We start from the raw sequence: 21304 nt of genomic DNA on the forward strand, positions 1-21304 counted from the left end.
AAATGCGCTACCCACTAAGCTATCACGGGGACTACCAGCCCAATAAACCCTAACAAACCAAATTCTGGAGCTTTACAACATTTTCCTGCCTTTCCCTTAAACTTAATTTTTAACAGAAAATCACTTAGATTGTTACATAGCTATTATCAAGAGTGAAGAAGTTTGTAAACCGGCTATTTTCTAAAAGCACTATCTAATTACCTAAAATATATTCATATTTCTACGGGTAAATTAAACGCTAAATGTTTGCAATGGGTCATTGAACAGGCATAACTTAATATATAGCAATGCAAAATAGCATGATGTAAACTTTTCCATTTGTTCGACTTAAATGAACGTTGCGTATTTAGTGCAGCTGTTTGATGTTTGCGCTACCGAGGCTCATATCACATAGATATGATACATGAAGGCACTCAGACACTGTCAACGTTCATTCAGCGTATATACATAGAAAACTTCATGCTAAACAGCATGAAGTATATAATCACCTAATAACCGCTAAACCTAAACGTATGTAGATGTTTTTTCAGCAGGTCATTGGTAAGGTTTTGTTGCTAGAATGAACGGCCCGTCCATCACAGAGTAAATGTTTCGGGGGAATGAATGTTTTTATGTAATAGCACCTGTCGTACAGTGTGATTCACCTCATAACACTACTACTACTACTACTACTATACTACTAAGTACCATAAGTAGAATGATTCAACTCACGAAATTTAACAACCATTGCGTTCTTCAAATTTCCACAAAAGCATTATAATTGTCCAAGCTGATTAAATGCTTATTATTATTATTATTGCTTAATCAAATTAAAATCGTTAAATTACATTTTCACAGGAGGCATACGAATATGGGCGTCGTTTACTGGACACTGCAGTGAAACTGCGCAAAGAGTGTAAATACAAAACGGGTCCCTCAATTCGGATTGCCGACCAGTTATTCAACGCGTGGATACGTTATCTCAATGTGACTAAGGGTGGACGTTCTTCAGGTAGTCAGAGTTCTTCGACGGCAGGAAGCTCACCTTCATCGTCGCCCATAACCTCGAAGGTGCCCTTGCGAAACACCTTGTCAAGCAACAGTAACGGTACTCGAAGCAACAATAACAACAAACAACCCATGGCTACATCAGCTATCCGACAACAACGACGCAGCGCCTTCTTTCCGCCGCCGCCGCCGCCGCTGCCGCCGCCACAGCCGCCGCTGCAGGCTATGACCACCAACAACAATAATAATACGCCCCAACGCAGACTGCAATCATTCCACAGCTGCAGTTCACTCGTATAGTAGTTATGACCAATTAGACTGAGTAGTGATGTATGACGCCGACGAGGAAAATCGAAGAGGACACAACACGTACTAGGAATAACAATAAGCAGCCTCCAGGAGCTAGCGGAAGTCCGACAGCGTCTGAGTGAGTCATGGCAATATATATGCATATACGTGTATATGTCGAGGCAATTACTGCGAGCAAGCATACGCCCGCGTCGAGCAAAGCGAAATAGTTTACAGAAAGGAAGAAAGTTCTTCTAAATGAAACCTGCGGTGGAGATACATACGAACCTTTAATATAGTCAACCGTTAGTACTATGTCAACTTAATGCCGCTTAATAATCAAAGGGACGTTGTGTGATACATTTGTTCACACAGGATATGATACAGTACAACAAAAGGGTTTCGAACTTCCGACGACCGTATTCGACGACGTGTAACAATGGAAACATAGTCAATTCTCTGAGCGGCAAATATGCCCTAGCTTCTATATGTATATATTAGTTGTAGCGTACTGGAAAGCCAACAACACTTGTTAGGTGCTGTTACCTTTGGCGGAAGCATATTCGAGATACGCATTTTTGTTTCGCTTTAGGCTGATACTCGAATTAGTCTATATGATTCAGTTGACCTTTACAGTCATCAACGAATTATTTTGATGTTTTTTCCTTCCTCTCACCATACTTACTACTTACCGCCAACAGCTCCTTCCGTTTCTGTCGATGCATCAAACAACCTGTTCCTGGCGATAGGAGCGAACAATAGTGCCTTAAATGAACCTTGTGTAAAATACCTTGATGCTTATGAAACCAGTCAATGAAGAAGTTACGATTAAGCGAGCAAACTTCTACTTGATATATACAGATAAAACTACGGAAAGTGTGCATCTTGTGTATCTAGTAGAACACGCCTGCCGTGCTAGTGCAAAAAGAAGCGTTTGAAGGCCAAGGCTAAATGGCGTTATGCTAGACATAACGACCCTTTTGGCCTTTGCCTAACACAGTCGAAATAGGATATAGCTATCTGCATTACATCGGTACAAAAAGCCTTTAAGAATTGCGTTTTGCTTATACCACATAAATGAGGAACGTTTTGCAGGAGCATCCACACACAAATGAGAGTGAATGAAGACATGAAGGAGATAAGTAGGCGCGTTCGCCAGATTAGGTACGGTTGCAAGCTGCTGCTACTAGCAGACTTGACAAGGATAAAGCTAGTTGTCTATTAATCGATGACAATAATAGAGAAGACTTCGTGTTTTTCGAAGCTTACGGCCATTATAATGAAGTCAAACAAATTGCAACAATTATATCCTGATTGCGCGTTGCATCTTCCTGCCTGCCTGCCTGCCTGCCTGCCCATCTGATGGCAAAACGAAAAACACAAATATACGTTATATCTTAGCAGTACGTACCACGCTATAGAATAATACGTCGTACTGCTGATGATATTTGAGTTTAGGAAGTAAATACATTAAATACAAACGATATACCTTTGAACAGTACATTTTTCTGTTTTTTTTTTTAAATTTATTTTCTTCATTTTTGTTCGTTTTCTTCATTATCATACATGGTTGCATAAAATTAAAGAAGATGGCTGCAATTATAATTTACGATATTTGACTCCAAACTGCTCTGGCACGGAAGTCGACTCTGCCGTTCGATAGCAGTCCATATTCTAGTTGAGCATGCTTGATTTGGCATAAATGTTGCCAGAAAACTTTTTCGCATAGCGTTCAGTTTCATAATTTCTTAATAGGGTGATTTCTATTCAATGGCTTTGATTTAAATGTATCGACTGACTTCTCTGAAGCATTTTCCCTCGCTAAATCAGTTAACGGTCACCGTAAAGGCCACTTGTGTAGCAACAGTACCAACAACTAATTCAAACACAGGTGCCTATCTATCTAGGCTAGAGTTTGTGCTGGGTTTTCGGGATCGATAGCCGACATCGATAACAGAAAATAACATCGCTTTAGTCGACTTTTTTAGGCTATTATGTGTTGTTTTAATGAGTAATATGTACATACGGGAGCTGAAAGCGTAGCGCCAACACAGTTTCGCGGGGAATTTAGTGATTAACAATATTTCCATATACAACGGTCTAATACAGCTTATACTTTTGTTATATGTGATCAGGTCGTTTGCGATTCGAGAAAATCGTCCGATCGTTTTGCAATATCAATGAGAGCCTGCGCTTTGACCCTCAAACACACCTCGAAGATTCGAAGCGAAGGCTTCTTTTGGCTTTCGCCAATATCCATCGCATGTATTGCATCGTTGCCTTCAAGCTGATCCAGCTTAGTTCATGGACGTTCCTTACTGATGCTCCTTACTTTTGAATTAGCGCTCGGTACCTCAGCATCATACAGCCTGCAATTGTAGTCTTTCACAATATACCTAATTTGATTTTAGGTATTACTTGAATGATATCTGCAGTACGACGATGACTGTCAATAGCCTACAAGGGTACTCATGTGTTATGGTTGTGAAGTCTTGGCCATACCTATTTAATTTTTATCTTATGTAACTTGAGTTTGAATCCGAAAAGTTCGGACAATGCTGCGGAAAATGCCGACACGCAGATGACTTTGGTGATGTTATAGAGATAGGGGTTGGCACAGATTCCGGAAATTTTGAACGGACTTTCCAATTCTTTGAGCAGATCGGCTGCTAGTTTAAGAACATTATTAGCGAGTACCAGTTCTTCCTTCTTTTGTGGTTTCTGTTCCATGTGCAGATAAAGATTGATCTGCTCAGTGATAAGGATCGAATGATTACGATACTTCTTATTAATTTTTAGACCCAACACCATGAAGCGTGTCATAAACAGTCCAATGCCAACACACCACAGGGCGCACTCCCAACAGAAGAGGCGCTCCAGTGAGCCTCCGTCACGAAGCATCTGGGCACAAAAAAGGGACAGGATGCAAACGCCCATTATAAATGCTGTAGATACGATTGCATCAACAGATTGCTGTGGACCGTGTTTCTTGAGGTACGATCGTACGCTTAGCCAGGCTTTAATGTTCCTCACTTTATTTAGACGAAAGTGCGGTAGCTCCGAGCGATACGCTCGTCGTGCTGATGTCAACTGACAAAAATGTTTGGCATAAAGGAATCGCTGAGTGAACGTTCGTTCGGCCACACACAGCAAATAAAAAAAGGTTCCAGTAAGGCTGAAACGGACGAGACAGGCGGTGATTGTTGCCATCATTGCGTTATCAGGCAATCCCGCCCACGACAGGTCGATAACGGCCTCATCGGCAGACGAGTTATTCGTAAATAAACTATTGTTAGGTGCAATAAACTGCCGCAACGGACAACCAAAGTCATTCTTGAAATAGAGCGGGTAGATGGCAACGACAAAGCTAAGAAAGAGCGCGAGCAGAGGGTATTCGTTCGAATGGCGCCACGTGTCCACCTTGCGGACGATTGCGGATGCGATGTCGAAGATAGACAGGTCCACTTTCTTACAGTCACCAAGTTCCCAGATTGTACAGCTGACCTTGTCCACCGTGCTACATTGCAGCGGCGCAATATCGTCTCCATAGTCATCATCATCTGTTGCTTCGTCGGAATGGATATTCTCCGAACTAGAGCTCATGTAGTTGCAATCTGTCTGCGACAAGTTAGGCCATTCGAGGTCACACTGGAGGTGCTTCGCAAGTTCTGGCGGTTCAGGCGATAATTGGGATTCGTCGGCACTACTGGCTGTCTCCCCACGGTCGCACAGATCGTCGACCCAAGCGCGTTTGCGGACGAAAGAAGCGCCGCTCTCCGTCGAAAGCCTTCGACGGACATTCAGATCCTCGTCCAGCCGCAGATGGCTCAAGTCGTAGAGAACGCCATCAGAACGCCGCTTTAGCTTCCTGCGTCTCCGTAGATTGTTCATCTCGCTTCGGCTCTTCGCTATAAAAAATTCCTCGTCATCTGAGGAAATGACGATATTGGGCTGTCGCAGAGGTGTTGTTGGCTCACTCGGACTTGTTGGACTCGATCCTTTTTCTGAACTGTCAACGGTACGCTTTGTTCCCATGTCAAGACTTTCAAGTCCACTCTCTTTACTGTCCTCCTTCGTTTCAACCTTAACTCCAGGCTTTGGTACTTTTGGAATCTTACGCCTCAGGCATCTCTTCTGTAGTTTAGGTGATCCCACGCATTTCGTCGTAATCTGCTCATGGATGGCGCCAAGACACGCCATTAGTATCACAGGCCCGTATACCTCAACTACCATAAAGTCGAAATGATCTTTGGTTATTTTAAACAAGTTGAGATACGTCACATGCAGTTGAGCAATATACAACATGAAGAAGTACAAGGAAACTTCAATGCTCGTGTGCTGCGCCCACCAGCAGCAGAAGAGGGGGTAGAGTAACGCTTTGAGTGCGCCCCTTGCGCAAAGTATCAGCCATGAGCTGCGAGGCTTCTTTTTTTTGAACGTTGATCCTTGGACAAGGTCAACGTCAATGAGCCCCGCCTTAAATTTGGTATTTTTCTTCGGTAGCCCGCTGACGCCGCGTCGGACCCGGCGTTCCACATCTCGTTCCCATGCTTCCTTGTCGTATGCTCCAATCTTCTTCTGATACCAACCAAGACTTTGGTCAAGCTTCAAATCCATCTCTGTAAAGTACCCATCATCACAAACCAATTAGTAAATCGGCTAACTAGGACATGATTTGCAGAAGGATCAACATTCAGAATGTGAACGAGTGTTCCCGCATTCATAACAACCTGGCAAATTGACTTTGTTATTTGACTTGGCTAGCTCATATAGTTGTATAGCAATGTTGTGGGAACGGTCACGGCAAATTTAAATGTGTTGAAACTGATCGAACGTTGATCGCTATGAACACACTATTTTAGTATATGGGTTGCACGCAGGCCTTAAAAAGTTTGTTTCCTTTTATGCAGCGAAGTCATACTCGTGTCTAGTGTATAATATCGCAAGCGTTACAGTTCGTAGACGAGAAGTCAAGATCTAGAGAGGACTAAAAACAGAGAGCCGAGGCTTTAGCTCTTGCCAAATTAGGTTCCGGAGTAAAATCTTACTAACGCGAACGAGCTAACTGATAGTGAAAGGCCACTTACTCAGAGGCTTGGATCGTTCTATAATCCTGGCGACAGCGATCACTTTCGCCTGCACAGAGTTGATAATCACTATCACCAATTTTCCAAAGGTAATAATAACAGAAAACATTAGAAACCTTGGATAAGTAATCTACAAACACCTAGTCCTCAATTACTTATTTCTAATTCCGAGCATATAGTGACTTGAGAACTAAAGCTTCTGCATCGATGCAGTTCCTTAAGTAAACCATAATAATAACTTGGCCTGATTTGATAATTTTTCAAACGATATGAGTTGGCTTATTGTCTTTTCGAACATCTAATTGCGAAGACGCAAACGTGATAATAAGTAAGTACGCAGCCGAGAAGATGGCAGTAATTCACTGAAATTTTCACACACGAGTTCACGTCTGACAGAAGCGAGATGGGCTATTTGGTACTGGTCATCTGATCATCGATCAATAGAGCGCGGTCTCTAGCTAGATTCTTATACACTAATTTGCTTACGCTTGCCATTCGGTACTTCAAATGCTAGGGAAGTCTATCTCACTTTAATTGTGCCTTAAAAACTAATTTAAAAAGCAATTTATGGGGGTTTAGCACCTGTAAGAGTAGAGTTGCGACGACATAACGCCCGCCATAAATGAAGGGGTCCCATGGCGTTACACAATCAAACAACTAAATCAAAAAGCAACAACCAGCTATTCCGCTCAAATAATCTCAATGGACTGGCCGGTTTTCCATGGCAGCGAGAACAGCGCGCAAACACTGTACAAAGCCGCAACAGCGGCTCAGTGACGACGAAAGGGAGCTGCAGCGGCAGCCATGACTGACTTGGAGGATTTTTTAAGGAGGCAGCGACGACGATAGTCATCACTTGGCGGTATTGTATGTGCGTAGTATTTTCGAAGGCATAGCCAAACAATTAAGCGGCTAACGGACCGACTGACCATTTCCTGGCGCAGTCACGAACGCCTGTCGCGATCACCAAGCAGTAGAACGGCCATTGTGCTGGCCACTAACCAAAGGAGTAAGTGTTTTAGTGTTATAGAGGAATATATGGATAAATGAGGGCAGCACATAACCAGTTATCGAAATCCGGAGAGGCAGCCGCACTGAGCCTTTCCTGAAATCCACCTGGAAGGGGTAAAAGAGCGTGTACATTCAAAGTGTATTCGCTAGAAAAATAGATATCAAAGTTGGGAAATAAGTGAACGCCTTCCATCACCGCTCTTCTGCTAAAACAGCTGTCGCAATTATACGGTGCACTGTACGCGACAATGCGCGGTACATCTTCTCTTTTCCGCCTCGCTCTCTCCTGTCACTCTCCGTTGTACGCGAGTCCCTTTAGTACAATTCCACTCCACGACGAAAAGGATAGTAACAAATCAGGAGAGAATGACATGACAAGACGCCTTTGCGTCGTAATGCCGTCCAAGCAAATATTAAGCTTCTCTATTGATTTACTCTTCTTCTTTGTACCTATCAGGCATTATATTACCAAGGATTAGTTTCTTTTAAGGGAAGAGTCAACGACGACATACGTAAACGCGTTTTGAACTCACGTATCATCACATACGATTTCAACCGTTATTACACATAAGGCGCTGGTAAAGGTCAACTGGAAGACGGCAAACATTGATCCGACGGAATTGACATTCTGCCACGTTAGTATTAGATTACGAGTAAAAAAAAAATTGTTCCATCTTGTTAGTGCCGTTTATGGAGTCGCGAAGAGAAAGAAATGAGAACAGAGGTGCTTTTCAATGATGAACTCGATTTCGTGTTGCATTAACCTCAATGGTTGCTCTTTATGCTAGCGGCAATACGTAAACTCTTGTTGTTTTGACGAAATACTGAAAGTATACGAGAACAAACGTTAAAGTATGCGTAATAGGATGGTGCGTAATAAGATATGATCTTATGTCTAGTGCAAGCCCTAGTTCTTCATCAAAAGGCTGAAGAAAGATAGCTTAATTATTTCTTTGTATTTGACACTACCGTAGACTATTGATTTTCATTTCTAGTGACGATTTTGTGTAAAAATGTATTTTCTTTCTGCCCAGCAAGCGGCGGAGAACGAATAGTTAAGAGGTTGCCAATGACGTCTGAACAGATCTTATTCGCACTTGATTTATACATCGCACTACTAATGCCTGGAGTCTATACCAAACATTTAACTAACTAGTTCCAATTTGTGCAATGAGCTTTCGAATTTCCTGGACCGGCTGAGTATCACTCAAGAGGACCAGGCTCCGTCTACTACAGGGAGCGTTCGAGTAACTTCAGGGGAAATCTTAACTTTTAAATTGCTTAAGACCGTTTTGATACATTCTTTCTGACACTCCAATATTTCTTTTACTTTTTCTACTACCCATCTAAACCTTAGAATATCAGGCTCAGCCTTTGCAGCGCAAAACGAGATGGGGTCACGTATACAGTGATTCGAGCTTCATTCATTGCTCCCGAAGAAACAACAGCAGCAGTAATGCGCGAATTATGCGGCTCACCTATACGATGTAACGCGTAATGTGTAAAGTTAAGAGACGAAACCGCCACATTTGAAATTCACCGCTTTGTTCATAATAAAATTCCTGCTATTTCAAAGATAAATAAAATTACTTATGAATCAATTCAGTATGCGCTTTTTAACGGTAGGAACGCGAGGCCATATCTTTCTTTCAATTATAAAAGCATTTTTTAATAAATATAGCTATATTATTGACACCTGTAAACATTTCGCTGTGACAGTAAGAAGCACATATATACTTCTTATAATAATATGATAATAAAAGTAATATATATGCAGGAGCTCAGTTTTTACATATAAGAAATGCTACTTGTAAAGAATCATGCATTCGATGATCTACCGGATCTGTGATTGCCCATGGTCTGTCATTCCGAAGGCCGCTTTATCTAAAATACATCTGTTATCTGTTCACATGTAGCAACTTATAAATAAAAATTGTATTCTAGTGAAGTTGCCAGTTATTTCTTAAGATAGCTAAAGATGAGCTTTAGATACGCCTGCTCTCTGATGACTTCTAATTAACTTTAGTTAAATGGTATTTCTGCCTAAGCACAATAAACTATTTTAAAAGGTGAGCTTGGTAAAGTTGAACTGGCATCTTCAAAACGATCTCCGGAAAATCGTCTACCATTAGAAGAGAACGGAATTAAGAACAAAACTAAATGCAGAGAATAAAAGCCGGAAACGACTAGACGTTCATTATAGACATTAGCGTTGTATCAAGGCAGCTCCCCTAAAGCGTAGACATGATATTTATACTGGTTAGCTTTCTGGGGATATTATCTTCCTAAAGTAAAGCATTTTGTTCGAATTAGGTTGGGCAAACTACCACTTACTCTTATTCAGAAGCTTGTTTTCATATTATTTGTTAGTCAGACGTAGAATTCGCGGACTTTGCCCCGCACCTTTTTTGTCGTTAATTAATCCAAGACATATTGACAGTCATCCCGCTGCAATTATCTGCCTCCCACAAGCTCGTTAGCCTTTTGCTATATTACATCAGCCTATTGTCATCTGAACGAACTTTTGTCGGCATAATCTAAGTGACAATTCAATCGTGGACCTTCATAGTTCGCCTGTCGCAATTCTCCAAAAATCCTGCCACACAAATTTCGTTATTCCGTAAGAGTCATTCTACTTTTTGATTCAGTGGATTTATTAATTAACTCCGTTTCGCATTGAAATATTCCTAATAAACCTACAGCAGTTATTATGTGAGCGTGTTCTAATACTCAATTCATGTTATATCCAACCTATGGCACTGCTGTATATATTTTGTTGTACCCTTGCAACTAGCAGGTTACATTAACGACATTCCCTTAATTTATTAAATTCTATACCCGCAGCAATGTGATTCATGTGCAGGTACAAATACTTCATCACCCTGTTACGCTAGTGATTAGTTAGTTACTTCGTTATTTTTTTGCAGTTCGTATATATATATATATATAATGTGTCTGCTCTGCATATAATCTGCTCTTTGGGGAATTAGCTAAGCTTAACTTAATAATTAACTTAATTAAGCTCCTAATTTTTTTGAACTTGTATTACTCTCGTCGTACACGCAGCGCTAGTCTGAGACCTTATCTAACTCACACCCTGTGCCCTTCTTCCAAGTCTGCAGCCTGAAAAAAAAGTATACATCCAATTTCGAAATATCTAAAAATTGCTCATGATCTGAGATGATCCATATTTCATCAGCAATTTTGCAAATCAACCGAAGAAGCGCCACGCTCCCCCAAAGGAGAAACTGCCTTGTATATACGAACTGCGACTAGTCACATTTTATCGATTCCGAATTGATTTTGGGAAAAATAAATCTGGTGAACCCTCAATAGTTGTCGAGCAAATCGCAGAAAAACAACTAATTTGCGCAAATGAACATCACATTTTATCGGGAAAAGAAGCTCCTCTTGAAAAAAGTATACATCTAATCGGTATGTGCCGACTAAAGCTCCCACAATCTACTAAAAATCAACCCGCACTTTGACATATAAGCAAACACAAGCACAAAATTTTATTGTATCTAATCCCGCTTGTATGCTTCGCTTTGCGCTTGTTTTCCTGTTGACTTAATTCCTTTATGTTATCATTAACCTAACGTGAATTACAGTACACATTTAATTTTACCGTTGCAGCTACCCTGGTTCACCTAGCCTGTTACCTTGTTCGATGTGTCCTGATATAAATAATTTCTATTCAGGTTCGACTTAGCCAAACATAAAGTCTAAACCATTCGAGTTTACTTCTCCTGAGACAATTGCCCTATTTCAACCAACATTCAGGCAATGTTGATCTTCGAATTAGGCTTCCAATTAGGAAGTTATCCAATTAGCCTGCAGCGATATTTAACACAAGTTACATCCAACTATCGTTCAATTGCAAACCCGAAACTTTTATAGGCCTTTTTTCTCAGTCGTAAATCTTTCGAAACACCGTTAAATTGATTCTGAAACAACCACCAGCGTGCATTAATTGACTTAGTCAATTACTTATGTGCGTGATTCCGCTACCTTAATGTCGTTATTCTATCATCCTGTTGTATTCTTTGATTACCCTGCTAGAATGTTGTCCCAGTATCCTCGCTTTTGTTGGCAATTGATCTTTTAACCCACTGCACGCATCCTGCTGCTTGTGTAGTTTTGAAAAAAGTTGACATACAAACATTACGCAACCTGTATGTTTAAAATTAAACTACAGCCACTAACGGAGTGCCAGTCTGAAATCTTACCAAATTAAGGCCCCTAGCTCTTATACAATTAATTTCGTCCTAATCAAAACAATCTAATGTTCGAAAAAGAATATCCAAAGAAGTAAGAACCACATATGCCAATATTATATTTGTCAGCTATTTTGCATATAAGCCATATAGCACTACGCCAAAACTAATTGCACATCCAAATTATATGGACTGTGATGATTCATCAAAAAGAACATTCTTTTTTTCTAGCTATATTTTTTACTAAAATGAAATGCTAGTTAAGTTAATCGTTTTCTTATCAAAACATGTATATTCGGGTTTGCTGTTGTCGATAGCCCACATGCAGTTACATCGGCAGTTGCTGTCGGCTCCAAAATGAGCTCATGTGTACGATCCACAACGTATTTTAAAATCAGTTTAAGTAAGCTGTGTTGCCAATAATTCCGTTGACCAACATGGGTTTACCAAGTATACCCAATATATATAATGCATACACAATACAGCATTTGAGTTAGGATAAAACTACTACCTCTGGTGTCAGAAGACGGCCAGTTCTTTTCAAAACGAAGCAACAAACTCGCCATAGCGAACTACAGTGCGTCGTTTCCGGAGTTTTAGCAAAGGTCAGTTGTTGTCTTATCTCTACGCGAATAGACGAACTTCCAGTGGTTGAAGGTCGCCTAAGGCATTTCCATCTGATCGGTGAATGTTATCCTCAGTCTTGACACGGATTCGGAAAAACCTATTTTCTGGATTTCTACTAGGAAACTTGAAAGATCCTTAATAGGGTTTAGATTTGAAGGGCTAATAAAATCATTAAAGCAATCCAAAAAGACATGCATGATATACCTGGCTTTTTCATACAGCAGCTAATGGCCGTTTTGAGTAGGAGCATGCCCACTGCAACTACTTATTTTGTATAACCTTTTTTCTCCATTTGCATGCCTGGGGCTTTTCAGCCGATTTGAGTCCAACATTTTTGACACCTCAGCTTGTTATCGGCCCAAACTTATCAACTTTGCTTGACGCATGATAGCCATTGAAAAGTCTCTGGCGTCTTCAAACGGCAATACCTTAGGAAAATTACTAGTTAAGCTGCGATCGCGGTGCATAACGATATATTAAGTAGACTTTTAAGGAGAAGCGTGTGTAAAAAAATCTCCAAAAGTTATTCAAATACAGTCCTAGAAATATTCTCGTAAAAAATCGATTTTAGGTACCGGCGGACGCGATGAAGTGAGCGGTGAGCCCCTCTGGTTGATAGGTTTTTCATGTCTGTCAATGTTAAAGGCGGTGTATGCCACGGCGTTTTGCATTGATTTAAGTGTATTTAACTAATTCCCACACACCTACTGATCAGTGCTCAAAGTGTCCTAGTTAAATAGTTCTAGTCAATTAATCGTCACAGTATAGGTCGCGTTACAGAAAATTAATATTCCTCCCTTATGCGAAAAATGACTGAATGAACGAGATGTACAATTTTATATGAGATCGAGAGTCAACACATAACTATTATTCTTATGAAACAGTTGCTTACTATCATCTCCTAACCCATCAATCAATCACGGAAATCTTCTGCCGCAACACAAAACTCCCGCAATGTGATCGGCATAAAGCTTGCATGATTTAAAACTGATCTGATGACCTTTATGTATATATTACGCTAATAATTAAATTCACTGAAACAAGTTCCGACACTTTAACGAATATGTGAAGATGCATGCATAAATAGCAGTGTGATGGCTGGACATGATCATGGTTTTCAACTATTTAGGCCATGGTATTCTTATCGAGTTGTTGGACCATTTAGAATTCTTTCATGATACTTTTTCGTGACTCTCGAATCGAGTTCTCCTATGTAACTATTTAATAATCCTGAGCTCTTTTTTAAAGCGTTAATCAGAATACTGTTCTAGGCCTTAATCTATTTCTTCGTTACGTTAAAATCTCCTATTTATAAGAAATGAAAAATAAACATTTCGCTTAGAAAATCACTACACGAATTAAAATAGGAAACACTGTCGTCGATAATCTAACTCTAACCACTAGCTCCTACCTGCCCGCTTTACTTGATGTTTTACGCCCTCTAAAATTTCTCTTCAGACAAGTAGCAGTTTTTTGTAAGCAACCTCGTTCTCCTCCTTCTTCTTGAATTACTTTTTCTCCATTAGAGGTACCCGGAACTGCATACAAATATGCAAAACACAAATCTCTATTTGTCTCTTTTGTTTCCCTTTGTCTAATCGTACGAGGATCCGGCAATAGCTGTTGAACAAGCTAACTCTTCTCAAAACTATGGACTGTTTGCCACCTGCAGAATTCCCCATGCCTCCTCTGTCTCTCTCCCTACCGTTCAGTGTGTACTCCTCCCAGTACCGCCCAAGTCAGTGCACTTTGCCTCTGCCTTTTGGCTTCCCGGTTAGGCGGCTCACCCCCGTAGCCCCGAGTCCGTTTATCCCCTACGTTTCCGCGCGTCGCTCACTCCTCTCGTTTCTGATTCCTTTTAGCAACTGCTACTTCAGGGCTGCAGCTGCCAACTTCTCGCAATCTCTTTCCTCAGTTTTCTTAAAGGTTTCGTCATTTTGTCTATTTAAGGGTTATCCTCTTATTTGATTTTCCCCATCTTACTATTATTTATTATTAATGTACCTCTCAATAAAAGACCCTATTTAGGCCAGCAATAAATTAAAAAAAAAAAAAAAAGTATGTTCTGAATTGAATTCGAAAGTAGCTTTTTATTCGAATAGTATAATATTTAATTTCAGAATAAAAAACAAATTATTAGCTAATTCATTTTCATTAACAGATTCTGTTTCAAAACGTACCTACTCACATAGATATAAATGGAAAAACAACGTTGATACTAGTCCGGACTATTTTAGCTACCTTTAAAATACTAGCCAGGTAACTTGCTGTATCGCCATTACCTGGACAAGTAAAAGTGCGATTCGATCGTCCGCGTTCTCTGTATCTCCCATCAGTTGTGAGATAAATCGCTTGCGTCTGCTCAAAACGATAGAGAAAAACGCGCTGCCTGCCATTGAATAGTTACTGTCGCGAAGGTTTATCCGATAAAGGGCACACTATACTTCTAAAGCGCTAAAATAGTAATGATAATAATAAGCAGAGCAAACCTGCTGTATTATAGACTGAGACGCTGTCTCAAAATCATACGGAGCGGTCATTTTCACTTTCTAAGATTCTTAAAAAGGGTGTATATTTAAAGTTAACGTACGACTGATTGGTCTAAAAAAAATTCCCAACAGAAGTTTAATTATTGTTCCATTCATGACATTCACCTATGTGAAACTGTACTTTTTCTAATCAAACCTCTTCTTCGCGGCGGGGCAGTTTTAAAATGGTTGCTATTTAGTGAAATTGAAATCCTACCTGTGTGCGTCGCTTGTATTGGTATCGACCCACGGCCAACGAGATCTTAGCTCTCAACTTGCAAGCTGCTGGCGAGACGCAAGGAGACGTACTTGAATACCAAGTGCATCCATTTCGTTCAATCCCGGTCGCAAATTGCCAACCGAAAGAAATCACCATATCACAATAGATTAACGATACCCCCAAGCCCCGTTTACCATGCTGACATTTACAATGTGTGTTGTGTGAAGATCAATCGTAAAAGCAACTCATAAGCTTCTTTCATTTTCTGCACTTCCGCGAATGCGCCAATAATACGGTCGTCTTCTGTCGGACTGCACTCAGCAGGTGATTTACTGCAACTTGGAACAAATAGTATTGCTTTATTGCTTGTTAACTTGACTGAATTAAGGTTAAGCTGCGCACTGTTTTTCTAAAGTGGAAATAATCCTAACTCACCAGAACCCTTCCGTTTTGAACTCTGACGTCCCAATGGATTCGTTGTTGATGGCAGCCGGAATTTTTGTTTTGTTGTAGTTGACGCTACGCCAAAGTGCTTGCTACAACCTGCCATACACGGCACGCAAGCGGAGTTCAGCGTTTTCGACCAGAATCCGACAACTGGGAAAGTCTGCCCCAGTCCTGCAATGTTGCCACCACAGATACGGCCGCCATGTTGTGTGCCACGATTGCCTATACTTGAAACTGTACCCAAGACAGGTTCGGCCCCTCTGTGAGGGTGCAAACGCTGTTTGTCCGTTCGTCGTCGTCGTCGTCAGGGTGCCTGCCTGCCTCCCTGCCTGTGAATGAGTATTCTGGCTGCTACTAGTATTGCTTTCTGCTATGTTTATTGCTTCACACTGAACGGTACTACAGAATCTCCTCGCTACTGGGTGGACCGTTCGAGTGCGAGTAGAGGCGGCAAGATTCGTCCCTTCCCCGTACTCATGACGTCATAACACCAGAACCGCAACAGCAGTAGCAGCCAGTAGTCCTGCCTAATCTAGTCTGTGCATGTTCGAGTTGGGGCCTGTATCAGACCTTTTAGTGAGTTTACCAATTGTTTTCACATTCAATAAAAACTCGTACACTTCGTCCCTATCTTGCTTTTACAGCTGCTGTTGACTTTGCTTTTAAGCTATGTTATCATCAGACAGATACCCTGCATTAAATACAGCCTGTTAGATTACGTAATGCTTGTGATTTGTAGGTTTAATATTAGAGACAGTGACCATTACGAAATTTGGCGCCACCACAGCAGCCACTGCGCGCGTCTACTCCAATGATATTCAGCCAGTGTTACTACAAAGGTACACAAACACGAACAACTTTACAACGACAAACATAATAACAACAACCAGAAGTGACTCTCCATGCCCTTACTCCTTCCGCGCCGCGCGCGATATATCGCGCGCAGCTGATCAACATCACCACAGACCCTTAGTACGGTTCAAAATTTTGCGCCGTTCTAATCCCCTTTCATTCCGCGGTTGTGAGCGCCGTCTGGCGATCATAGCTTCAATCTCAGCTACCAGCTGAGTAGTCTCGGTTTGTGTACCTTGTGGTGGTGGTGGTGGTGGTGGTGGTGGTCGGTCCTCTTATTCCATCCAGTGCTATTGCTGCTACTAGTACCACTCTCGTCGTCACGAGTCAGTATCACTACACTACAGTATCAAACTGCTGCAGCGTCGATCCCGCTGCCGCGGTTGCAGCTCGCTTCAGCCAGCGGCTGCCACTGCCGCCCCTGTTCGCTCTAAGGAACAACGAAAAAGAAGTTATATCGAAAAAGAAAATAACGTAAGGCTTCTAGTTTCTATGCAGTAAAAAAACGGACATCTTTCAAAGGAAGACTGCACTAGCACTTATAGATAAAACGACAAAGTAGATAACGGCGACGACGAAGACGACGAGGAACGTCAAACTGCAACAACGCAGGAGGGAAGCGTGTAGTAGTTACCTATTATTACTGCATTCAATTTATGATTATTATGGTTATGATTTAATTGATTTACTATTGTTATTGTTCGGATTAGCACAGAGACGGCTTGTGGGTGGACTTGGGAAACGTAAACCCATTTTGACCACTACTATGACTGTATTATAATCAGTGATACCAGTATTAGCACTTTCACTGTTATTATTATATTATAGTTGTTGTTAAAATAGCAGCAGAGTAGTGAAAGCAACTGCAACAGTATAGTAGTAATCGGGTGGGTGGGTGGTTACAGGCGAAAAGTGTCTGTTGGTGCGGGCACAGCACATCGCCTGTTTTCGTTCCGAAAGAGAGCCTGGATTATTAAAACGTCGGCAAAAAAACAGACCACGGGGTGAGACGATGAGGTGATGACGGTGATAATTGTCGTCATCTCTTTCTTCATCAGTTGATTGATGAGTAGGTTCCTTCGAGCGCTGCTCTTGACTGGTCGTGGTAGAAAATCGCGGTGATTTGTGGTAGTGGCGGCGCTCGTGACGAATTACGATGGTGGGGGTCCGTCTAGGCCGGAAGACGACCGATAGACCAACGTTTCGTATATTTGGTGGCCGCAGTGTATGGAGTTATTGCTGCAGTGTACGGACCGTGGTGCTCTTTGTGCTATGCTTAAGTGCTAATTGTGCAGAAAGTGTCGTCCAGCAGCGGAATGAGAGCACGCGGGCTCCGATATCGCCTTTATCGGCTATGTCAACCCCAGAAGCAAATACGACAGCTTCCGCCGATGTTTGGAGCATTGTATCATTACTTCGTTCGTCGCAGGGTGTCTCAGAGATCATCGCTCGGAGACTGATCACTCTGCAGATCCGGGGCACCGGGCTATCAAAGGTAAAACAGATGAAGCACTTTCGTGCAGCGTAACCAACCTAATCATGAATTCGCTGTTCGGTGACACCATACATATACATTTAATATACGTATTACAGATACTAGTGATGACGAAAAGTGGTTGGAAAGGAAAGAAAGACGAGCTGTATCCGAATGTACTGAAAAACGTTGCTTTTCTTTGTTTGGGACGATCTGTTAGTTAGCCATCGGTGCTAATACTGAAGGGTAAATAAAGTACAAGTAGTCGCGACTTGTACTTATTAAGCGGTGGAGCTCGCTGTGTACGACTGTGTAGGTCACCCAACATGTACTCTCCTCCAATACGACATTGAGCTTGAGCTTGAGCAGTGATTTAGCTATGATTCCAGAGCTAGTTGTGCAGGTGACATATTTCACAATATGTCGTAACATTTTCACATGTTGTCTTTGGTCACGAAACTACTGGCTTCTTGTATTTAAAAGTGAAAGCGAATCGAATTCAAAATAGTGCGCTGAATCAGATATGACATTCTTGCGACCGCCATATTTACCGGTACGCTCGTCGGCGCCCGAACTCATTATGATCGATAATTCTTATTACTGTTTGTGTTGGTGTAGAGCAGGGGCTGCAGTATTCTATCTAACCTGAAGTGTTTACGTGCGCGATATTGAAATCGTTACTTTCCGACTGATGAAAAACTTAGCTAAAAAGGTCCGTATCTCGAAACAGATATCTATAGCATTTCAGACATAGTTTGCGATCAGTACAAATTACTCTAAAGATATTTTCGAACGTTCGGTGGCGCAGTACTCGAGCACCGGCTGCGATAATGAAATTAATATAGTATGATGTTCACGGTAAGGAGAGCGTTCCAATGACGATTTACGATAAACATTTTTTGCATATCCTAAAAATGTTCTCGCAGAAGGCCAATTTCATCGATACTTAGTTCGAAGTTCGTGGCATTAGCGGTAGAAAATTTTAACCCGTATGGTATGTTCTCCTGATGTACTGGGCACAGATTGATCATTGATGCATGTTATTCTAGCTTTCTTCAAGATCGGCTATTGAGGCATGTTTTCATTTGTAATTTTTCGAAACGGAACAGTAGTAAGAAAGAAGTACCGTCTGTTAAATTAGCAGCTATGGATGAATAGGATATTTCACAACAGTAAGCATTTAACGAATGTCGAGATGCCCGGCTTAGAAGGCCCAGAACGTTGTTGCGCGGCAAGCACGCATTAGAGGCCTTGCCCCTTGTTTTATGTTGAATTAATTGCCCATATAACGCATACATATGTAGCTTCTTACACAGCAGGAATTGTGTTTACAGTTGTCATCCGGGTCAACAAACAGATGGCGCCACGAATTCGTAGAAAGTCTTAATGCTGTTTATAGTGTTTAGATATAAACTTGTCATACTACTATTTGACTTTATGTTGAGTATAGCTTGACATACTATGCTATGATATTTTTATTCTCTACGTTTAGATGAAAGTAACTGAAGTAGGTCGAGCCTCTAATTGACTAAATTGTTCTGTGCACAGTCGGACTCGGACCTGGAGTTCCAGAGTTCTAGGTTCGAGGGTAATATTTGCTTTCCAAAAAATATTCCTAACCATATTTTGGCCTTTGATGTATGATGTATGCACACTGACTTAAGTCAACACAGGGCTCACTAAAAAGAGTTGTCCGGTGTACATGACAATATCGAGATAGCTTATACGTTAATGTTTTGATAATCACGCCAATGCGGTAGTATCTCTTGAAGGAATTTTTAAATACGTATTCGTTGAGAAGCTGCTCCGCATATCCTTAACAGTCATGTTTATAGATGCGTCAAAGAGGTCATCTGTCTTCCTAAATCCACAGGGTATCTTGAACGCCACGTCTCTCTCCCTTCTTTTTTGGCATTTAAGCAAGCTTACATTAAAGGTATAATGTAACAATACATGAGGCTCTCGATCTCGATTATATATCGCCATATTAAATAGATATTGAAACAGGTATTGTGCCGCTCTGTTCCTTCGAGTCGATTCATGCACCGGTATCCACCCATATCATTTACCACGGAATGTTCATATACGTTTCGTCTCATTCAGAAAACAACAATTTCACGCAACAAAGCTTAAGATCTAAAGCGGACTGACCATCGTTTATTTGACAGAACCGCTACGACTGTTAACGGCAGCAGCTTGTTATGATTTATAATGTCACCTACTTAGTGCGCCCATCGTTGCGTGATGCCGCTTATTGCATGAAAAGTATATCGCTTCGTATATACATATATATGTTCACATATACACACAAGTGTGTATATATATATGTGGTGTGTAAATTTGCAACAGGGCATTCATTATCCACAAGCAAAAAGTGTGATGAATGCCAATTATTATGTGCTCTTCTCCTCGTATTTGCGCAGTTTTTTTTTATTGACATGCGTGTTTCGCATTGAAGGATAGTTAGACATTTTGGCCCGTCGTTCTAAGTTTTCAATATTCCCATATACCCAGCTAGTGACTGCTAGCAGACTATTATTGCTCACTCGTAGTGGCCTTGTCTTGAGCTTATGACTAGAGACGTATCCTAGTTACCGTTGGCGGTCGGTCCTGCAAACTGGGTTATATGGCTACTTACCTTTAGGACTGTATAGGCTGCATGGCTACTGCTGTTGTTGCTTATAATGCTGAGTATCATAAAGGAAAGATCAGCAACGATGACTGAGTGCGTGAGCGAGCGCCTGCCATCGTAGTGAGTCGATAGGGCCAATCTACGAGCATACTGTAGCGCAGCGGTACGACGATGGTCTCTATAATACGAGTCCGAGTCCTTTGTCAACATAAGGGTCGTCAAGTCAAAAGTGTTGATCAGTTTCTGTGGCTATACTACCGTTTCCTTCCAGAAGTGATTGTCTATATTTCTCACGGCTAGGTACACAGCACATAGACACACGCAAAAGCAAGTAACGCCGCCAACAACGAGCTAAAATGCATGTCTATGAAGAAAACGGCTTCCTTCGAGATATTGATTTGATAACTCTATCAGAAGACGTTGTCAGTTATAGAAAAAAAAAAACATATCAAGTTAATTCCCTTATTTTTCTACTTTGTCTTGTGAACTTGCTTTTGGTGTTCAATATGCTGTTGCTGCTGTTTAAATAATACTATTACGTACTGCATAATCAATATTTAAAATTAACGGTTCGTAAGAAATAGACCTTTCTTTTAAAACAGTTTTGTCATTTTGAAGTTCGACTTTCTAAGTTCTACAGTTAATAAGTTAATAGGTTCTACAGAAACAAAGTTTTTTCTAATTGTATGATAGCGTAAAATGGGAGTTAAACTCAAGATAACACCTTTACAGTTTAGTGATTGTTTGTAGTTTGAGTGTGCCATATTCGTATTTTCATTTCATTGTCGTGTTCTATCATGGTGTGATACATGGTGGAGCTACATGTGTTACGTAGCTGGTTTTCCTCTCTTTAGAAAAAGATTTGTGGTTGCGTAGTGAATGTTTTGATTATCATCCCGTTTCCACTGTTACACACACACTATATAATATATAT

At 41.1% G+C, this 21304-nt stretch overlaps 2 protein-coding genes across 10 annotated transcripts in view; one reads left to right on the top strand and one right to left on the bottom strand.

The window, feature by feature from the left end:
* LOC111261647 (SEC14 domain and spectrin repeat-containing protein 1-B) overlaps positions 1 to 17764 on the top strand; it is a gene marked incomplete at its 5' end in the record, with an annotated part of 30330 nt that extends 12566 nt beyond the window's left edge. The window contains 2 exon segments of one of the 3 annotated variants that reach the window (XR_002681128.1): positions 838 to 1414; positions 17323 to 17764. Coding sequence is in view for 1 of the 3 variants with exons in the window: in XM_022835264.1 (XP_022690999.1) it covers positions 838 to 1287 (450 nt within the window). 3 annotated transcript variants of the gene reach the window in all.
* phtf (putative homeodomain transcription factor) lies at positions 2762 to 15905 on the bottom strand. Of its 7 annotated transcripts, none has more exons than XM_022835269.2 (3): positions 15401 to 15903; positions 14963 to 15303; positions 2762 to 5894 (listed from the first exon to the last, which is right to left on the bottom strand). In XM_022835269.2, exon 3 carries the CDS (start codon positions 5890 to 5892, stop codon positions 3778 to 3780), a length of 2115 nt encoding a protein of 704 aa, XP_022691004.1. In that variant the 5' UTR covers positions 5893 to 5894; positions 14963 to 15303; positions 15401 to 15903; the 3' UTR covers positions 2762 to 3777. The 7 variants fall into 7 exon arrangements, with proteins under 7 accessions (XP_022691004.1, XP_022691006.1, XP_022691007.1 ...); XM_022835271.2 differs by having other exon boundaries at positions 14963 to 15297; positions 15401 to 15492; XM_022835272.2 differs by having other exon boundaries at positions 14963 to 15322; positions 15401 to 15443.
* Positions 17765 to 21304: the final 3540 nt, after the last annotated feature.

This window comes from Varroa jacobsoni, unplaced genomic scaffold, assembly GCF_002532875.2.
Source record: "Varroa jacobsoni isolate VJ856 unplaced genomic scaffold, vjacob_1.0 scaffold_578, whole genome shotgun sequence".
In the NCBI taxonomy this organism is placed as follows: domain Eukaryota; kingdom Metazoa; phylum Arthropoda; class Arachnida; order Mesostigmata; family Varroidae; genus Varroa; species Varroa jacobsoni.

Coding starts and splice junctions, on each gene's coding strand:
- phtf (XM_022835266.2), bottom strand. CDS start 15,515: ATGGCAGGTTGTAGCAAGCACTTTGGCGTAGCGTCAACTACAACAAAA. Junction 5,895..15,400: donor TTCAAAACGGAAGGGTTCTG/GTGAGTTAGGAT, acceptor GGTACTTTACAG/AGATGGATTTGAAGCTTGAC.